General features: G+C 37.5%; 1 protein-coding gene across 3 annotated transcripts in view; it reads left to right on the top strand.

Moving 5' to 3' along the window:
* LOC150077425 (uncharacterized) overlaps positions 1-20,112 on the top strand; it is a 41,451-nt gene that overhangs the window by 20,517 nt on the left and 822 nt on the right. For all 3 annotated transcript variants that reach the window (XM_090386976.1, XM_090386974.1, XM_090386975.1), the window contains exons 4-7: positions 746-1,275; positions 6,119-6,260; positions 16,533-16,721; positions 16,942-17,071. In XM_090386976.1, coding sequence (XP_090243102.1) covers positions 746-1,275; positions 6,119-6,260; positions 16,533-16,721; positions 16,942-17,071 — 991 coding nt within the window. The remainder of the gene's footprint in view (positions 1-745; positions 1,276-6,118; positions 6,261-16,532; positions 16,722-16,941; positions 17,072-20,112) is intronic.

The following is a 20,112-nucleotide window of genomic DNA, read 5'->3' as shown; positions in this document are numbered from 1 at the left end:
TGTAGATTGGTAACTTAATTCATATTAGAGCAATAGAGCCAAAAATTGTTTTCTCTTCCACATAAAAGAGGTTCAAGAACCAGAAAAGAAACCAGTGGGGGAGATGGCTTGGTTTAAATTTCAGAACAGGTGAGGTGAGAGTATTTTCGAAATGAACGAACAAATTAAACGTTAATTTAATTTGAAAATCGTAGACATGCAGTCTGGTCTCCACTTGACTCTGCCATCGTTGTAATTCCGTCTTCTATTCCTGACAGGATGTAATTTTAATTAAGCGCCTCTAACCGCAAGAGCTTCTAATTAAGTTCTTACAGTTAACATGAATTTGTTTCTGTTTTAGAAGATGAAATCCTTAAGTTAACTTTACAGCTTCGATTTTAAACTAATTTTATAACTCTGATATACAGTATTTAAACGCACGAAGATATCACAATACGGGTGCGCGTATATAAAGTTTAAAGCAGAAGTGGATAATTTCCGTGTGGGAATGGGAATTGTATGAATATTGTTTTATTTTAATAATAATAAAAATTATTTATTTTTGGATGGTGCAGAAAATTTTCACTTCGTTGTATCATTTGGTCTTGCTAATACTAAAGAAATAAGTCTGCGTAGCATTATGGTAATACGGGGACAGCAACACTGATATTACTATAATCGGTAGCTAAAGCAAAATTAACTGCGCTGAAACTGAAAGAAAATAGACGTTGATTAAATTTATTTATTTATTTTCTTTTTTTTCCAGAGAATCCTTGGAACTGCGACTGTTTATTGTATCGAGTAGTGGAGGTAATGGAGGAGAATATGATTGTCCTCGATGATCCGGTGTGTGCCACTCCTTTCTGGCACGAAGGACGACAATTGAAATCACTCCATTTCTCTGATTTGGCACAAACGAATGAGAGCTGCCCAGAGCCATGCAGTTGTAATTGTATGGAAATCTCAAATGCATCCTATTCGACATACATCAGCATAGTGCAATGCAACGGTCGAAATTTAACCTCTATGCCCCTTCAGCTGAGTTCTTATTTAAACTCTTCAACCACACAGTTGTTTGCTTTAAACTTTGAAGACAACTATCTGAAGTCTATTAACACGCTTATGTTCTCTAAGAAAATTGTCGCTTTGCAGTTAAAAAATAACCTCTTAACTAATCTACCGATTCCGTCCATCGAAGAAGCGTCTTTAGAATATATCACAATGTCTGAGAATCCATGGATGTGTGACTGCAACAACGACGATTTTAGACAATGGGTAATAGATATGAAGCAAGAAGTAAGTAATTATTTTGCTTGTATGATTATACATGATTTCGCCTGCATGATTTTATATAATTATAATTGATAATTGTATAATCTGTGTAATTATTTTGCTATCGTGATTTGACAGTGAAATTGCACAATATCAAAAATATACGAATATTATCAAAAAATTATATACGAGAATAAGTGACTTGACACTTCGATTTCGATTTCAGGAGTGTGGATTTAAACTTGTTTAGACATCTTTGATTAAAAGACAAGATCAAAACACTAACCAAAGAAATATTTTACCCACATTTTTTTTTTTCAAATTGGTATCCTGATGTTTCTGTACATAAAAATATTCTTTTATACCTAGACACTTTTTTTCGTGTCTTTTTTTCGTTAATATGAGGGTTAAATTTCAGATGTCCTTCTCTCGATGTCCTTTTTGTTAATATCAGATGTCCTTCTCCCAAAAGCATAAGAAGCCTAACATCACCACACTCTTAAACAGTCAACCCATACAGAAAGTCGAATATCGCAAAGATCTGGGAATTACCAAAGATCTGGGAATTACTCCGTGGCAGCGTTATGCTGCCACGAAGCATTTCACTACCACGAAGAAAAAGACCCTACCCGCTATCTGGCGCTCAAGACAGAAGTTTACTGGGGTCAACTGGTGAAAGAATACATTGTTACTCGTAGGTGCGTTGCCTCGGTTGCCTTATATGCTTCGGTCATCAGCTCTTACGTCAAAACCTTCCTAAGCATTGAATATTGGCTTCTTAGGTGGTTAAAACGGATCTTCCAATTTCCCTTCATTGTATCAAGAGGCATTCTATAATATGGAGTGGACACCTTGGAAGTTTATTGTTATCAGGACAAATATTCATATCCTGGCCAAATTATTGACAGGTAGATATGATCCGCCAGTCCTATCAGGCATCATCTCGCATCCACGAAGTCTGAGGCAATCAGCCTGCAAATCAAACCACTTCGGTCCAACCTAATCTCATTGAAAAGTTTTAACAGGATGTTCCTGCTTAATACAATGGAAATCCTGAACCGGATTCAAGTTAACTGTGAAAAATTATGCTCCAGTAAGACCTACAGAATGACTATCTTCCAACAAACAACTGAGTCACAGTAGTACTAACTAGAATCCATAGTTTCTTGCATGCGGTGCAATTAAAAATTTTGCTGGAAAGCCTGTGCGCTGCTGAAGGCAATCCCAATGCGCAGTTCTCTCAAAATTTCTGCCTCGGCTTCGGATGTCGTTTTGGAGGTTGACTGTCTAGCGACACAATCTTTTTGCTTCTCAGTGTTATGCTGCCATCATGCAGTTCGTGTGCGAAGTGCGTTAAGCTATCTTGTGGATACTCCTCTTTGAGACACCCAGCACGAAGGACCCTTTTTTTTAAACTGTCAATTTTTTGTAAATTTATTCTCTGAGTTGTTAATTTAATTTTATTTTTTTATCTCCTCTAGCTTGCATGCTGTACAAGGGGCGATTGTAACTAGCAATCAATTGAATAAATAAATAAAATTTAGAAAATTCCTGAGAAGTGACTGTTTATAGCAGTGAATAACTATAATTATGGAAAATAAAAGTTATGTCTCGAGTACTTCAAATTTTTTATAACAGAAGTCTGTGTGTTCTCTGTGGATTTCATAGCAGAAGCGAGGTGTGTTCTGTAGAAAGCTCCATCAATTGGCCCAGAAAATCCTATTTTTTTTCGCTCTTAAAATTGGTTTCAGCACATATCTTATCGTGCAGATGGTGAAGCTGTATCAGGGCTGTGAGCTAAGGGATGGACGAAAAGAAAAAGAGAAAAATGATCTTGAAGGTCGATAAAGATACATTCCGCTAGTGCCTAAGCTTATGATAATACGGCAGAGTGGACTGCCCGCCACTTTTAGGCAAGAGGGCTAGGGCTTACAATATCGGGATGCCGGTCATTTTTTTCCGGTATTCAAATACCGGTATTGATACAAAAATACCGTTTTTTCGGTATTAATTAAAAAAAAGTTTATAATTTAATCACATAAAGGTTATAAAATCACCTTTATGTGATTATGACGTCCTTATCTCTATTAGAAAATGTTCGATAAATCATCGATAGGGCACCATGCAACATTGCAACCTGTCCACAATTCTCGGACAACTTCATGTCTGAACGTATCGTAACTCCCAAGTCCCGTTCCTCCACTACTGACTTTAGTTCAACTCCACCAAGTGTATAAGTTATTTTTGGGTTGCTGTTCCCCAGGTGTAAGACCTTGCAATTTGCTGAATTACAGCATATAGCTGCCACTTTTTTGACAATCCCGGAACTCTATCTAGGTCACCCTGAAGAAGCTCTGCTTGGCGCCGATCATTAACCACTCTACTGATCTTTACATCACACCCTGTATCCCTTCATAGATGTCATTTAAGATAATAAAAAACAACAGTGGTCCCAATACTGATCCTTGGGGAACCCCACTTCTTACATTAACCCAATCTGAGGAATAACCATTTATCACAACCCCCTGCCTGGTGCCCTCAAGCCATCGTGCTATCCATCTAAGGATTTTACCTATGATTCCAGCCTGCTCCAACTTATAAAGTAACCGTTCATGTGGGACTGAGTCAATTGCTTTGCTGATATCTAAATAAACAATGTAGAAATTATTCTCTAAATCCAGCTCACGAGTGACCTGTCAAAATGGCTAACCAGATTTGTTAAACATTGTTTTCCCTTTACAAAACCATGCTGTGTATCCTACAGCATTTCCATTTCCATCTAAATGATCCTGAATTCCACCCTTGATCATTGCCTCCATGATTTTCCCTACTACTGAAGTTAGACTGGCCGGTCGATAATTTCCCGTTACACTCCTAGAACAGCCTTTATGTTCCAATTTACACCAATCCAACGGAATGTCTCCTGAGTCCAGTGATGCTCTCATAACTAGCCTTAATGGTTCAGTGCACTCACTTGTTGCCTCCTTTAAGATAATAGGATATATGACATCAACCACAGGAGCCTTACTCGCCTATGAGCGCAAAAGTTTTCTCATTAAATCAACATGTGAAATTTCAACATCGTTAATTACAATTTTTTCAACTCACTCCCATAATTTCTCATTGACGTGAAGGGTTTTTCTTCTATAAATATCGATGCAAAGTAACTGTCGAGTTCATCTGCAACATCAGTTGGGGTATCTAATACTATCCCACGCAATTACATATGCGTCCGATCTGATTTGTATTTCTCTTCTTTGCATTTATATATGTGAAGAATTCCTTATTCTCTCCCCCTTTGCTCTCTTTATTCCTTATCCCCACCCTTTGCTCTCTCTCTCCCAGACTCAGTAAACTATTGTGAAAATTATACTTTGCTGAATAAAACATCTTTCTCCTTAGAAAATATTGAACATAATTCAACCATGAAGACCAACATGATACAGCACATCAGTATTCCGCAAATTCTTTTCAAAATAAGAAATTGCCTGACTCCAATGAGATTTTAAAAGATGAACTTGAGTGGAAATTAATGAAATATTTTAACCATTTTTGCTAATAAAGTTCAAAGCCTAGAAAATATGGACTGAGATCGTCTTCGATTATCTCAGTACCAGAACAGAATCCGAAAGGGCGTTTTCTGCCTCTAATCAAATACTGTATGTACCAAAATTAGATCCATTTTAAACGATCATAATATTGATTGCTTATGTTTCTTAAGAGCTCACTTTATTCGGACAGGTAGTGTGGATGTTTAAAAATAACTAAACTTTGCAGTAACAATGTGTTTTTTCGTTTTTAGAATAACTGTATTTTTAATGATTATTTTCAGAATATTTACTATTGCAATAAATGTTTATTTAAAACTTGAATTAAAGTAATTACAGTACTTGTTTTTTTTCTTACTTTATTAACTGTCATCAAAATTTATTGAGAAAAACTTTTGTTTTTGGAATACCAGTATTAATACCGGTATTCCGGTTTCGTAAATTAAAAATACCGAAATACCGGTATTAAGATTAAGCCCTAGGCGAGACTAGAAAACTCTAAATATTCTAGGCAGGTTAACAATAATCCCAGTGTTCCAACTCTTAAATTTCCAAATCTCTCAAATATTTATTAATTTTAGTAGTGAAGTCAAAATGTTTCGCTATTACCAACGAATAACATTCAAATTATTACAGTCCGTAGACATACGAATTCTTTCCTCTTTTTGTAGATGCTGCATATTTCTAACCTATTTTAAGTGGTTCCGCAATACAAAGGAAGAAAACAATTAGGCTCAATGAATGAATAATAATTTGAACTAATTATTATTTGAAAATAATTTACGACATGCATAAGGGTAGGGAGGAGAAATTCCAATAAATGAAAGGAAAATTGATCGCCGGGTCGTCTTGAAGAACTTTAGGACAAGAAATCAGCCACCGAAAACTCTTTGGCCCCATTCAAAAGGTATTGGGAACACGTTTCTTGTTCTCATCATTTGACGCAAGTCTGTGTGCACCACTGTTATACTTTCCATCCAACTTTTATCTACGAAAATCATCAAGTGACCGAGTTTTATTCTTTGGAGATTTTTATCCATATTATTGTTTATATTGGCCAGACAACGCTTGCGCGTTCTAAATGTTTCTACCACGCTACAATCCCGATCAAATTTTTGTCATACATGGCAGAGATATGTAAAAAGTAAGGTATGTTTGATATATTTGGAGTTCTTATATTTTAAATTATTATGGTTAGGATCGCCACACAATACATATAAGTTATCTGTAGCATTTAAACCATTAACAGAAAAGTGGATATATATTAAAAAAAAAAAGAAAAGAAACGCAGTTGATAAGATTTTTTTTCTGTTTTCCAGATTGTTGATATAAACGATACACGATGTGCTGACTACGAGTCCAATAAAAATAATAAAAATAAAGTCATTTATGGCCTCACAGAAAAGGATCTCTGTTCCGATGACTTAATCATGAAAATTGTAATTCCAGTTAATGCTATAGGTATTGTTTAAATTCTTTTAAGTAAACTAAGTAGTTTTTAATATTTATAAAATAAAGTTTTTAAATTACCATTCATACAGCCAACTTACATCCTGGTCAATGTTGTTCTGATTTTTAAAATCAGCACTATTAAAGCCCTGAGGTAATTAATAGCGTCCGAAACAAGGTCGCTGTGTGGCAGGATAAAATTCCCCTATTTATGGATATAATAATATTAAATTCAGTTTCGAGTTTCATCTTTTCTTTGCATATTTGTATTTGTTGCAGGTCTTATTGCCATTTATAAAGTAATGCTTTTTATGAAATTGTTCTTAAATTGCTTTTATTTTACCTTATCACATTCCTATAATGTTATTAATAATTAGAATTATTCAGAAATTTCTCATAAACGCAAAATCAAAATTCTAATTTAATTTTTTATTTTAGTATTTCAAAGTACGGAAATGGTAATCCCGTTTTGATTCTGTAGATATTAAATTTATTTTTGGTTTAAATTGAAGTTCAGTTTGATATCTGCTGTTACTTTTATTAAGAGTAGACATCCATAACAATAGAATATTATTTATGGACAGAAGAAATGCTATAAGATTCTATTATTTTACCTCTTTCCTTTTGTAATGAAAAAAAAAACAAAACAAAAATTAGTTCCAAAAACACGATCCAAGAGACGGTTTACAAGTAGCCGATGCAACGAACACGAGGAACCTGTCAGTAGCCTGAAAATAATAATAATTTTTTCTTTATTACACTTACTTGCTTTTTTTACCTTTGTAATTTTTCCCTAATAAAATTTTAAAATGCGTACATCATTTGTAATCAACGTGGCTGTGTTTATAAACCTGTCAAATGTACGCTTCATTCCTAAACGTAATGGGATATTCTTGATTTCCAGGAAAATGAATGTTTATTATCGTGACACTTTCCTTATAGTTGGCAGCCCGCAGTTGGAAATTTATTCCACTTCTTAAGTCAGCTATCCGCTAAGGTGGGATTAAAGGATTAAAGCCAGAACTGTATACCAGTGAGGTTCTTGTTTTCCAGACCAGTGCCAATAAACCGACTCTGTGTTGTTCTCCTTTTCGAAGTCAATATCAATAGGTAATGAACAATTCCAAGACACGTTTGACGTTACATCAGACTTTACTCTGAACCTCTCCCCAGAATGGAACAATCCTCATCAAAAAGGATCAAGCAGCTAATCGGAAAAACCATTTCAAGCATATCTATTGCCTATCCTATCTTATAAAATTAATGGAAAAAGCACTCTTCCCAAGATAACCAATCAGTTCATGCCTCAGAGCCCCATAAATTTACTGTGCCAACTATAACTACAAGCGTTAGAAAGAAAGCGCAACCAGCAGTCTCAGATAGTTTAAACTTTAGATATAACTTAAGTGTTTATAATGTAGTCACCTTTAATGCCTCAATTCGAACATAAAGCTCTGGTTCGTGCTGCGAAGGGTATTTTATATAGGGATGTGTACAATAGAGATAATTTATTTATTTACTTTGAGCTACAGCTTTACCATGGATACTAACTCTATTGAAAGCTCAGTGGTTGTTGAGTTTAACGACACATAGGCTGCTAGAGCCATATTGTATCTTTCTAATGGTGAATATGAAATAATAACTATATTTTATGATATATTCCTATACGATTTAGAAAAGTAAATAATTATTTTTTATTAGAATCATCTCCCAGAATCTGCAATAAATTCATTGATGACTGTGTATTAGCAATTGATTTAAATGTGTTTAAGCGGATATTTTGGAAGTAGGGACAGTCCACTAACAAATGGTCAGTTGTACATGACAAGATGTACATTGGGGAGCGTTGTCATTCATTAATAGATACAGATGAGTGAGGTGCGTATCCCCAATTCTTAGACTTCCTGAAATTGTTTCGTCTCGTCTGTTGTCTCGGAAGCTGGAGAGCCACAGCTTTTGTTCTGATTTTATTTGGTATAGATTGTTACCTGGATAACCACTCCAGATTAGTGACCAGCTATTGTAGCATCCTTTACGGATAATATGTTTATAATCGGTATATGGTGTTTGAAAAGTCTTCAAAAAAGAGTAGTATCTGGTTTTTTGGCTGCAAATCTGCTCTTTCATTTCCTGATATTCCACAATATCCTGGATCCAAAAGAATGTCACAGTTTGGTTTGACTCATTAGAAGCAAGAAATTTAGAATGAATTCGTTTTATTACAGGATGAGATGTGTTCGTATTACTACTTATAGCAGATACAGCACTGAGTGAGTCACTGTATATCAAGGCTGACGAAATTAGAAGTTCAGGATTATGATCCAGAGCCAAGTTTATAGCATAAAGCTCAGCAGTGAACATACTGCATTCGATTGGTTATGAGAAAGAAGTGGTGAATGACGGGAAGACCGCAGCACGTACTTGGGTATCAGTTTATGATCCATCTGTATAGAGTTCGCTTGCCTTTGAGTTAGAAAGAGAGTAAGTTGCATGTAACTAGCAGAGGCACATGATGCTGGAAAGGAAGCTTATGCAGCATCAGCCAAAAAAAAAAAACTTTCCCATTTCACCCCTCCGTTCATTCCAAATACCTGTATTAAGCCCAGCCTTAAATTTATTTAGGCTATCAATTTCCACAACAAAGGATGGAAGTCTGTTCCACCAACCAACTACCAGCTGGCTAAACGCAAACTTCCGCCCATCTATCCTACATCTGTCTTTCCTCAATTTGAATTTATGCCCTCTCAGGTGATTATTCTGAGCAAGAGGAAGAATCCCATCGGCATTGAGCATGCTCAAACCATTCAAGACTTTATACACCTCAATCAGATCACCTCGCAGGTGCCTAGTCTTCAGACACTGTAATTTGCAAAACTTAAGCCTTTTTTGGTAAGAGCAAATCTTTGTTCCATTCACTAATCTTGTTGCCCTTGTCTGTACTCGTTCGAACAGCTCTACATCCTTCTTAAAATGAGGCCTCCAGACCTGTATACAGTACTCAAGGTGTGGCCTGACCATTGCCTTATATAAGGGGATAATCACCTCCTTATCACTGCTAGAAAAATTCCTGTATATCATTGACAAGACACCATGAGCTACTCTTGCAGACCGTCTGCACTGCTCAGAGAACTTCATATCTGCCTGCATAATTACCTCCAGGTCCTTTTCGTTCTCTACCACTGTCAGTGTAGTACCACAGATTTAATACGTTACTCTGGGGTTACTGCTTCCCATATGTAGTACTTTACATTTGTCAATGTTAAATTTCATTTGCCACCTCCTAGCCCATCTGCTCAAATTTTCTAGATCCTGTTGCAGCAGCGTACTGTCATTAGTGTCCTTAACAACCCTGCCAACCTTCGTATCGTCTGCAAACTTGGACATTTAGCTTGATATACCATCATCAATATCATTTATAAATACAGAAAATAACAATGCACCCAACACTGAACACTGACGGACTTTACTAATAACATTAGTCCACGATGAGCAGTGACCATTGCTTACCACTCTCTGTCTTCTTCCACTCAGCCATCCCTTTATCCATAGCAGCAATTTGCCTCCAATGCCACGCTGCTCCAATTTGTGCAGCAATCTTCCATGTGCAACAGTATCAAAAGCCTTTCTAAGATATGATATATGATATCATATCATATCATATGATATATGATATATGATATCAAAGTTATTTCCTGCATCCAGTTCCTTTGTGACCACATCATAGTATCCAATCAAATTGGTTAGACAAGACTTCCCTTAACAAAACCATGCTGTGTCCGAGCTATAACTCAAGCCTTGTCTAGATGATCCTGCAGTACTTTTTTAACCAGTGCCTCCATTAATTTCCCTGGAACAGAAGTTAAACTAACAGGTCTATAATTACTTGTATTGTCCTTTGATCCTCCTTTGTGAATTGGGGTCACATTTGCACATCTCCAGTCCACGGGTACTTCCCCTGAGTCCAATGAAGCCCTCATAATTATGGCTAAGGGTTTGCTTACTTCTTTCGCTGCCACCTGTAGTGTAACTGGATAGATCCCATCCACCCCGGGTGCGTTTTTTATGTTTATCTTCAACAATTTCTCCTCCAATTTGCTCTGTTATTACAAAATCATCTAGCTCACTGCCAGAGTTTAATTCACCTCTGGCATTCCCCTCCCTGAATAACTCCTGATGTGTGAATGTAGATGCAAAATACTCATTTAGTTTGTTTGCCACCTGAGCAGGATCATCAACAGTTGAACCATGAATATCCAGTGGACCAATCTGGTTCATCCCTTTCCTTCTAGAGTTTACATAGGTAAAGAACGCTTTGTGCAATATTGGAAGGAGACATGGCGTTCTTTCCCCATTGTTGAAAATAGTCATCATAAATTGAAGAGATATTGTCAAATATCTCTTCAATTTGTCCAAGGTTGATGTGATGGTGTCATGTCCAAATATATTACCAATTTCTATATTCCATGATTCAGCTAGTTCTTTAAGTCTAAGAGGAGTATGTCGGTTTTCATTTGGTTTGCTATTGTAAAAATGACTTCCATTCGGTATTGTATAGGCATCTCCAATTAATGTTAGAAGGACGACTGTGGATTTTTGCAGCATACAGGAGAAGTGATGTTTTCCTGCGGAGATGTAACGGAGCTTCGATGTAAAGACTCTGAACTGGGAAGGTTTTGAAAGCCCCTAGAGAAATTCTCAGAGCACTATGCTGGATGGTGTTTAAACGCTTTAAAGTACTTTTCCTCGCAGAGTCATACACTGGAGAGCCATAGTCCAGGCGGGACCTGATGAGAGCCCTATAAAGATGGATCAAGGTATGCTGATCAGCGCCCCATGATATGGATGACACACACCGGAGAATATTCAACTTCTTAAAACAGATGGCTCGAAGATAGGCAACTTGTGCTTGAAATTTCAGTTTTCTATTTAGTAACAGGCCAAGAAAACGGACAGTGTGAGCAAGGGGAATTGAAACATTATTGATCTTTATCTCAGGATCAGGATGAAGTGACCGTAATTTGCAGAAGTGAGTAGTGGTGGATTTCTGCTGAGCAAGACGATATCCATTACGTAAGGTACATTATTATTATTTTAGGGTTGCACGTAATTGAATACATTAACCCGTATTTGTGTCTGTAAATTGCCTGTGTTCTATGGTCGATTTTCTTATTTTACTCGACGAAAGAAAACCCCAGTTTCTGGGGAGGAAAACCTTGCTATCTACGCCTGAGGCCGACTAACTCAGCCACGGATTACGTAAGGTACAGGATTCTATTCTGGAAAGAGAAATTTGTAACTGTCTTTCAACAGTATTCATAATTTGTGAGTGGCAAGGTGATCCGCATACATGTATATTTGAACGGTTTTTGGAAGATCTTCCAATATGTTGTTGACCCGAATCGCAAATAGGGTAGCACTCAATATGGAACCCTTCGGGAAGCCCTCTTCTTGAATGTGAGGTGCTGACAGCATGTTTCGATATCAGACCTGAAAGGTGCGTAATCTTAAAAAGTTCTGAATGTTTTGAGGAAGGTAGCCTCTCAACCCCAACTGATGCATATCTTTAATAATAACATGACGCCAAGCGGTATCAAATGCTGTCTGAATATCTAGATTCAGGACGAAGGCATTACGAATGTTCGATTCAATTTTGACAAGTAAATCTAGGGTAGATCTGTTTTTACGGAAGCCATATTGGTGATCAGAAAGACGGTTTTGGAAGTCTAGAATCCAGGTTAGCCTTTTATGCACCATCCTTTCAAAGATTTTGCCCTAACAGTTTGTCAATGATATTGGTCCGTAATTCTGAACTAGAGAAGTATCTTTGCCTGGTTTTTGGGATAGCACAAATATAGGAATGACGCGATGACAGAGGATATGTATTTTCTGAAAAGATCCGATTATAAAAGAGTAATAGTATGTAGAGATCGGTTTCACATAGATGTTTTAGCATACTATAGTGAATGCCATCTGGTCCTGCTGCACTATTTGAGGATTTGCTTAAGGGGTCTCTGAGTTCAGATAAAATAAAGGGCTGGTTATATGGAAGTGAGGGTCTTGTTGAAAAATCCAATTTATGGCGTTCTTCATCAGTTTTAATGCGTTGAAAGGAGGTCACATAAGAGGAGGAGGCAGAAACGTTATAAAAAGATTCTGCTAAAGCCTTTGCAATATCAATTGGGGAGGATAAGTCATGCCCATTCCATTGTATTATCGGAGATTTTAGCGGTAGATATTTCCCATTTAGAGCTTGTATTTTTTTCCCCCAGATAATTCGAGTGTCAGTATTTTTGTTGATAGTTGAGGCGAAGTTAATCCAGGAGTCACGTTTTGCTTTCTTCCTAATTTGTCTTGCTATTGCTCTGAGTTTTTTGTAAGCAATTAAGTTGGCGGTAGTTGGGAATTTGCGAAACTAGTTCCAAGCACGGTTTTTTTCTCGTTTCGCTTTGGAGCATTTTTTTATTCCACCACGGATTTTGGTGTACATGCTTTCGCTGGTCAGATTTTGGAATGTAAATTTCTGCTGCAGATAATATTGGCTGGTAATCTGATCAGTTACGTCATCGATATGCTGTTTCTGTACATACAGTTTGTCAAGTAGAACACAAGTGGAATAGTTTTCCAGTCTGCTTTATGAAAATTCCAAGAAGTATGGCCTTTAGGACATGATACGACCTGCGTTTGAATTGAACTGATTATAGGAAAATGATCGCTGTGAAATGGTTCATTCAGCATTGACCATTGCATGCTTGGATAAAGAGATGCTGAACAGATGGATAAGTCTATGGCTGATGTAGCGCCTGTAGGTAGTTGAATATGAGTTGGAGAGCCAGAATTTAACAGAGTCAGGTTATGGTTATCCAGGAATATTTCAAGTAATTAGCCTCTCGTATCTATGGTTGAAGATCCCCACAATGGGTGGTGACTGTCGAAATCACCGAGTAAACAGACAGGAGGTGGTATTTGTGTGATAAGATTATCAAGTTCAGTCTGAGAGCAAATATAATTCGGTAGGATATAAATGGATGTAAGGGTTAACGATATTCCCATTGTCATCGGAACTGCCACAACTTCTAAGGGGGTTTTAAATCAAATTATTATTTTAGGGTTGCCCATAATTAAATACATTAACCCGTATTTGTGTCTGTAAATTGCGTATGTTCTATGGTCGAGTTGCCTGTGTTTCTGGAAGAAAAAACCCCAGTTACTGGGGAGAAAAACCTTGCTATCTACGCCTGAGACCGACTAACTCAGCCACGGAGTGAAAAAAGCCCATTAAAGTTCCTCGCGTCATCGACGGGATTCGAACCCAGGCCTTTTCCACCCGGTGTGGGGAGGACGGTGACGATACCACTGTGCTACCCGCGCAGACTTCTAAGGGGGTTTGTAGTTGGATATGTCTTGAAGGTATGGTATTTTTGACAAGTGTAGCCACCCCTCCACGAGCAGGAGTGCTGGAATTCCGGTCTCGCCTAAACATAGTGTAATTTTTGAATTTTATTATCATAGAAACTGTGATAATAAAACGGTTTCTTGTAAGCATACACCTACTGCTTTAGTTTGGATAAGTAAATCACTCAGGTCATCTGCATTACTGCGTAATCCTCTACAGTTCCACTGTAGGAATTTGTTCATTGTTTGGGATTAATTGAGGAAGAATGGTCTGACTGTTTTTTCTGAGAAGGTTTCTGTCTGCTTAGTTTTGATTTTTCATTTCTTGGAAATGTTGGGCGTCCTGTGTCCATGGTATCTTTAGCCATGATGCGAATTTACAGATGTGTGGAATAACCAAGTATCTCAATCTGGCTATAAATGCAAACAAATCTGCTCAAATAATTTATTCCTTACAGAAACAACCAAACCACATACAAATTAAAATTGCAATTGTTTCAATTCCAAACATATATGCTCACAAAGATCTAGGAGTTGTTTTTGACAAAAATCTTTCACTTTCATTTAATTCTCACTATGTATATGTTGCAAAAAAAATTCAAAAAGCAAAATGGCTGATCAAGCAAGAAACAGCGACGATTCAAGATAGAAAAACAGTCATAAACCATGTTCAGAGTTGCATTTTTCCCATTCATTCTGTCTTATGCCTCCGAAATCTGGTCTGGTGCTCCTCAAGTTACCGTCAAGAAATTCCTTGCCCTAGAGTATGATGAGGACTGAACAATAAACTTCGTTTTCCCCGTACAATATCCAGGCAACAGCTTTATGAAAACTTAAAAACAAAGATTCTGCAACAGATGATCAACGAGTCTGGAGTAATGTTTCTTGCAAATTTAATTACTTTCGCAACCAATTCACCAAACCTAGCCAACATAATAGCTCCCACCAACAGAGAAAACTCAAGAAACCAACAACAATTCAAATCCAAACTCTCCAGACTAAAACAAATGGACAGGATGTTCCCCAATGCATCCCTTCACCTCATAAATTATCACAACATTGATTGTAAGAGGTTGCTCAACTCTGAAGCCTACAGGACTCTAATTTCCAATCAAATTATGAGAAATACAAACAGCTGCCTGCCTGCAACCCAGTAACTGCATCCGAGAGCCAAATGTGGCACTGAATTTATGGCCCTAACCTAGTGCTGTGATGGGCTTGCTGTATTTTCAATAAACGAATATTTATTTATTTATTAAAGCACTAGTACTCGCCCTAGAAAAAACGCTAGAAAATCGCACTAGAAAGATCGCTTGGCACTCGAGGCCAAGCACAGTAATGTCGTCACCATCATCCCCACACCTGGTGAAAAAGGCCCGGCTTCGAATCCCGTCTATGATGTGAGTAACGTTTAGGCTTTTTTCACTCCGTGGCTGAGTTAGTCGGTCTCAGGCATAGATAGCAAGGTTTCCTCCCCCAGAAACTGGGGATTTTCTTCCAGCGAAACAGGCAAATCGACCAGAGAACACACGCAATTTACAGACACAACACACGTGGATATTGGTATTAATTAACTTTCCGAGTGACTCTAATGTGATAGTTTTTTGTTTTTTTTTTGTGAGATTATGTGGACTTAAGGATTGAGTTGAAATGTAGTGCTCCACGTATGAATAACAATATGAGTAGAAGTTCTGAGGTTCAAATGGTTAAAACAAAGGAGAATTTCGTGGTGTTTAAAGAATTTGAGGCGCAAATTTTTAAAAGAAAAAAAGGTTTTTATTAGAAAATGAGCAACAAGGCGGATGAAATCTATAAATGAAACGGAAAATAAAACAGAACGAAAGATAACAGAGCAAGAGTAGGATGAGAACAGTAACTTAGTTCAGTAACTGATAGTAGCTTGCCCTGGAACAGAGCATTCATCGCTCTTTGCATTTTGTATGATGTTCGAAATTGTAAAAGAACAAGAGAAGTTTACCTCAATATGATACGTAGAACACTTCCGTATGATACTCTCCAGAAAATAAAACGATACGGAAGTGTTCTACCTATAATATTGAGGTAAACTTCTCTTATTCTTTTAAAAATATTGATATTAACGTAGAACTATTGAGCAACTTACAGTTTCATAGTATGAACCATATGGCTCTGGTTCATACTATGAAATTGTGATTTGTATCAATCCAGGATGTTCATTTTGTGATAAATTGTACTTCACTTTGCATTTTGTATGACATTCTAAATTATATCCTAATATCTGTGTACGAAGCTCTAAACTGTACTGTAGTTTGGTGAGTTGCCAAACGTTGGCTGGGACCACCTAATTAAATAAATAAAAAAAAAAAACATGTGCATCTCTCAAGCGACAGTGAACCCACTTGCCACTGAACGTTGATTCATACGCATCAGGGGAATGCTGGCGAGGTCTACCACAGCTTTAAGGAGACCATGTGCACCCTGCTATGTTGCATTATTTTCAGGACAGAAACGTGATCTTCCAAGATGATAATGCGCTGTATCATCTGGACCGCACTGTCCACAAATAGGTCGAGGAACACAGTGAAGATATCACCCATCTTGATTGGCCTACAAATTCGCTTGACCCTCAATGCAATTGAACACCAGTGGGATGTTTTGGAACGGGAAGAGAGGCGTATGAACACGCAACCATAATCTATTCCAGCACTGTGGAAAGCGTTGCAGGCAGCATGGCTGCAGATCTCTGCGGATGTCTTCAGACATCTAATGGAGTCAATGCCTAGGTAAACAGCGGTTGTTATCCGTGCGAACGGTGTCCAACACGGTATATTATGTAGGTTGCAATAATTCAGTGATCACTGAGTGTATATATGTTTCCTGCATATAGTTTCAATTAATAACATTTATTTCCAGGCTGTTTGATTCTTCTGGTTATCCTCGGCATCGTCATATTCATCTACAGAGAGACGATTAAAATGTTTCTTTATTCTGCTGGCTTCACTTTCATCAAGAGCGAGGAAAACGAAGAGGGGAAAAATTTTGATGCCTTTGTGTCATACTGCGATAGAGATCAGGAATTCATAACGAGTAAACTGGTTCCTAGTGAGTAACTCTCTTTATTTCTACGTTTATTTTGAATACCAAAGAATTACCCTGAGGCTTTCGTTATAATTTTTATTTTAAGCTTTAATACAAAAAAAAAAAAAAAAATAGTGAATTACTAGTTACAATCCTTAAATACTTTTCACTGATTTTAAATTTATTTAAACTTCGTAATTAATCTTTTTGTATTAATCTAATCTGTTACTGTTTTAATTTCCAGGACTTGAGGGTGGAGATCACTGCTTCAAGCTTTGTTTACATTATCGAGACTTTCGTCCTGGAGATTTTATTCTTGAAAATATTATGGAGGCGGTATCCAAGAGCAGGAGGACTATTGTTATCTTGTCCCAGTACGTTGACATTATATTATCTCTTTATCTTGCTACATTAATGCATTTGCCGTTCTTTATTCCCGTGTAAAGTCAATAAAGGTGGATGTTGAAATAGCGGATTAGCAATGACATAATTGTTTGGTAGCCGAACAGGAATTTTGTTCTGCTTTAGAATATAGTGGTGGCACCATTTGTTTGGGGAAGTCTGGTCTCAAATGTCATTGCAGACTGAAGGAAATTTTAAAGGTTTCTTCAAGGGGGACTATAGTTATCCGTCTCAAACGGGCACAGTAGTCCCCAACGGTAAATTAGTATGGTTTTTAAACCCCACAACGTAGTACTAAAAAGGCATTTTGAATGAATAAAATATACGTGTGTATTAAACAGTATATTCCCTAATTTTGATATTATTTGTTTTTAATTACGCTGAGTGGTCACTTTATTAGGTATAGTTACCTTTTCATGAATTGAAGCACTCCTTTAGTGCATGGACAAGACAAACGATTTAAGTGACTTTGAAGATGGAATGGTAGTCGGCGCAACATGCTCAGTTATAACTATCGCCGATACTACAACTCTGAAGGGTTGTTCACGAGCAGCTGTCTTCCGTGTATCGAAATTTCAATAAGCAAAAAATATACGGCGAACGGTGACTGAAAACAGCTTGTTCATGCTAGAGGCCACCGGAGGACGATAAGACTTGTGCGGAGGCGATAGAAAAGCTACAGTCAGTTGTTAAAAAGATTTTAGGTGCATCAGTGACTTAAACCATATTGCACCTTATATGCGGTATTATGTTTGCAAATGCGTGCTCTATGGTCGATTTTTCTAGACGAAAAACCAGGGTTTCCCCGAGAAAACCATGCAATCCTCGCCTAAGACCTAAGACTAACTCAGCAACATTGTGAAAGAAAGTCTCAAGAAATTCTTCGCGTCATAGACGGGATTCCAAATCAGGCTACAGTCAGACAAATAAAGTCCAACAGTCGCAACCAAACAGAAATTTCGGAAAGCACAACTCGTCCTACCTCGTCAAGGATAGGGTATCACAGTCAACAGACTTCCTCACTTGTCAGCAAAAATCAAGGACGTACAGTTAGAGGGGGCTCAAAGCCTCCAATGCTGGACAGAGGAGGACTGGGAAACTGTTGCCTGTTCTGACGAATATTGATTACTGCTGTTGGGATGACTGGAATATGGCGAAATAGATTGTGTCTATGGCTCCATCTTTTTAATAAAAACAGTTAATGGCGTGGGCGTAGTTTAGGCACAAATTGGGCTACTTGACGCATCGAAAAGTCGTTTTACTGGTATTCCTTCTGTATTATATCCATTAAACTGAATGTCCTTAGTCGATTTGCCTGTTTTGCTGGAAGGAAAACAAACTCGAGTTTCTGGGAAAAAAACTTTTCCATACACTTTGAGGCCGACTAACTCCAACCATGGGGTGAAAAAAGTCTAAAAAAGTTCCTTGTGTTGTTGACGGGGTTCGAACCTGGGGCTTTTCCACCCGGTGTGGGGAAGACCATGATCATTACTACTGTGCTAATCGCGCAGACACGTTCCACAGGTATGTGGAACGCGAGTAGCACAGTAGCCGCATTGTATCCATCATGTGTTCTTCCAACAGTCCAATGCGCCATGTCACAAGGCCAGAACTATATAGTACTGGTTCCAAGAATATGCAAATGAATTCAGCTCGCTGCAGTGGTCTCCCCACTCATCAGATCTCAATTCAATTGAGCACCTATAGAATGGTGTGGTAAGAGCTCTTCTGAGTAGGGATAGGGAGCCATTTAATTTACATCAACCGAGGGAATGAATGGAGTCAAAAGATACAAGAATATCTGTTGCACATTTTTGAATCTATTAGGTAGGTAGCTGTACCTAAAAAAGTCGCCGCTCAGTGTATCTTTTAAGTATTCTCAAGAAGTCATTGCATCAGTAATTCGTTGGATATATTTTGTATTGGGCGCTGATTTCTATGTAGCGAGTTTAGTTCCCTTTTTTCTGCTGCGTTTGTGAAACAATCTCTGAGGTTACTTTTTTTTTTAGTAATCCTATTCATACGGCTTATTAAATTAATTTTATTTAAGCCTCTGGTTCAGAAATTTTAAAATATTTAAATTTTAGCTTTTTATTTTGCTTGAAAATTAATATTTTGGCTTCTACAAATTTTAGAACTTTTTTGTTATTAGTATTTTAACAGGATTTTTCATCCCAACAAACTACCATCCAACCCGACCTGATAATATTATTTACAACTTGGGATAATGATAGGATCCTTCTTTGGATAAAGGGCTGACTAAAAGATAGGAGACACTGAGTGGTCATAAATGGACATATTTCAGTGTAGTAAGTGGAGCCCTTCACTGTATGGCCACTTCTGTTTCTAATTTTCCTTAATGACATTGATGAGGGAACAGTGGAAGTTGTAAAAGTTTGCTGATGATTTAAAGATGGTGAGAGGTTAACGACCAAAACCAGGGATTTTTCTTCAAAATATGACTTAGATTGGTTGCACAAACTCTCTGAAAAATGGCAACCGAAATGTTTACTGCTTCTAAATGTAAGATTCTACATGTATGGAACGGAAATCCAGGAGTTGCTTACATGCCTGGGGGGGGGGGTGTTCCAGGACGAAAAAGACTTAGGGGTTATGATTCAGTCAGACATGAAATTTTCTACGCAGTGTAAACAGTCTAAGACGGTATATTATGTCTTGTCTGTGATATAAAGGACCTTCACAAGCAGGGAAAAGGATGTCGCTGTCCATTTGACACCGCATTCAGAATATTTTGTTCAGGTTCACTTGAAAAAAGACAGAACCTTCAAGAAAGGGTTCAGAAATGGGCAACTAGTTATCGTGGGGGGGGACTTGATAGAGAATGCATAAATAAACTGAAGGTAATCAATAAAAATGAACGAGGGAGGTTTATTTTCACTGGCAAAAGACAAAAGAACTAGGAGGTAAAAATACAAAATTTTGGGAGTAACAGAACGTTAAGCCTCATGAAGTTTACCTTTGGGCAGCGTGTCATGGATCATTGGAATGAGTT

This window comes from Mastigoproctus giganteus, chromosome 12 (genome assembly GCF_048544385.1).
Source record: "Mastigoproctus giganteus isolate SK-2022 chromosome 12, ASM4854438v1, whole genome shotgun sequence".
NCBI classification, from domain to species: domain Eukaryota; kingdom Metazoa; phylum Arthropoda; class Arachnida; order Uropygi; family Thelyphonidae; genus Mastigoproctus; species Mastigoproctus giganteus.
This window is presented reverse-complemented; position numbering and strand designations above follow the sequence as displayed.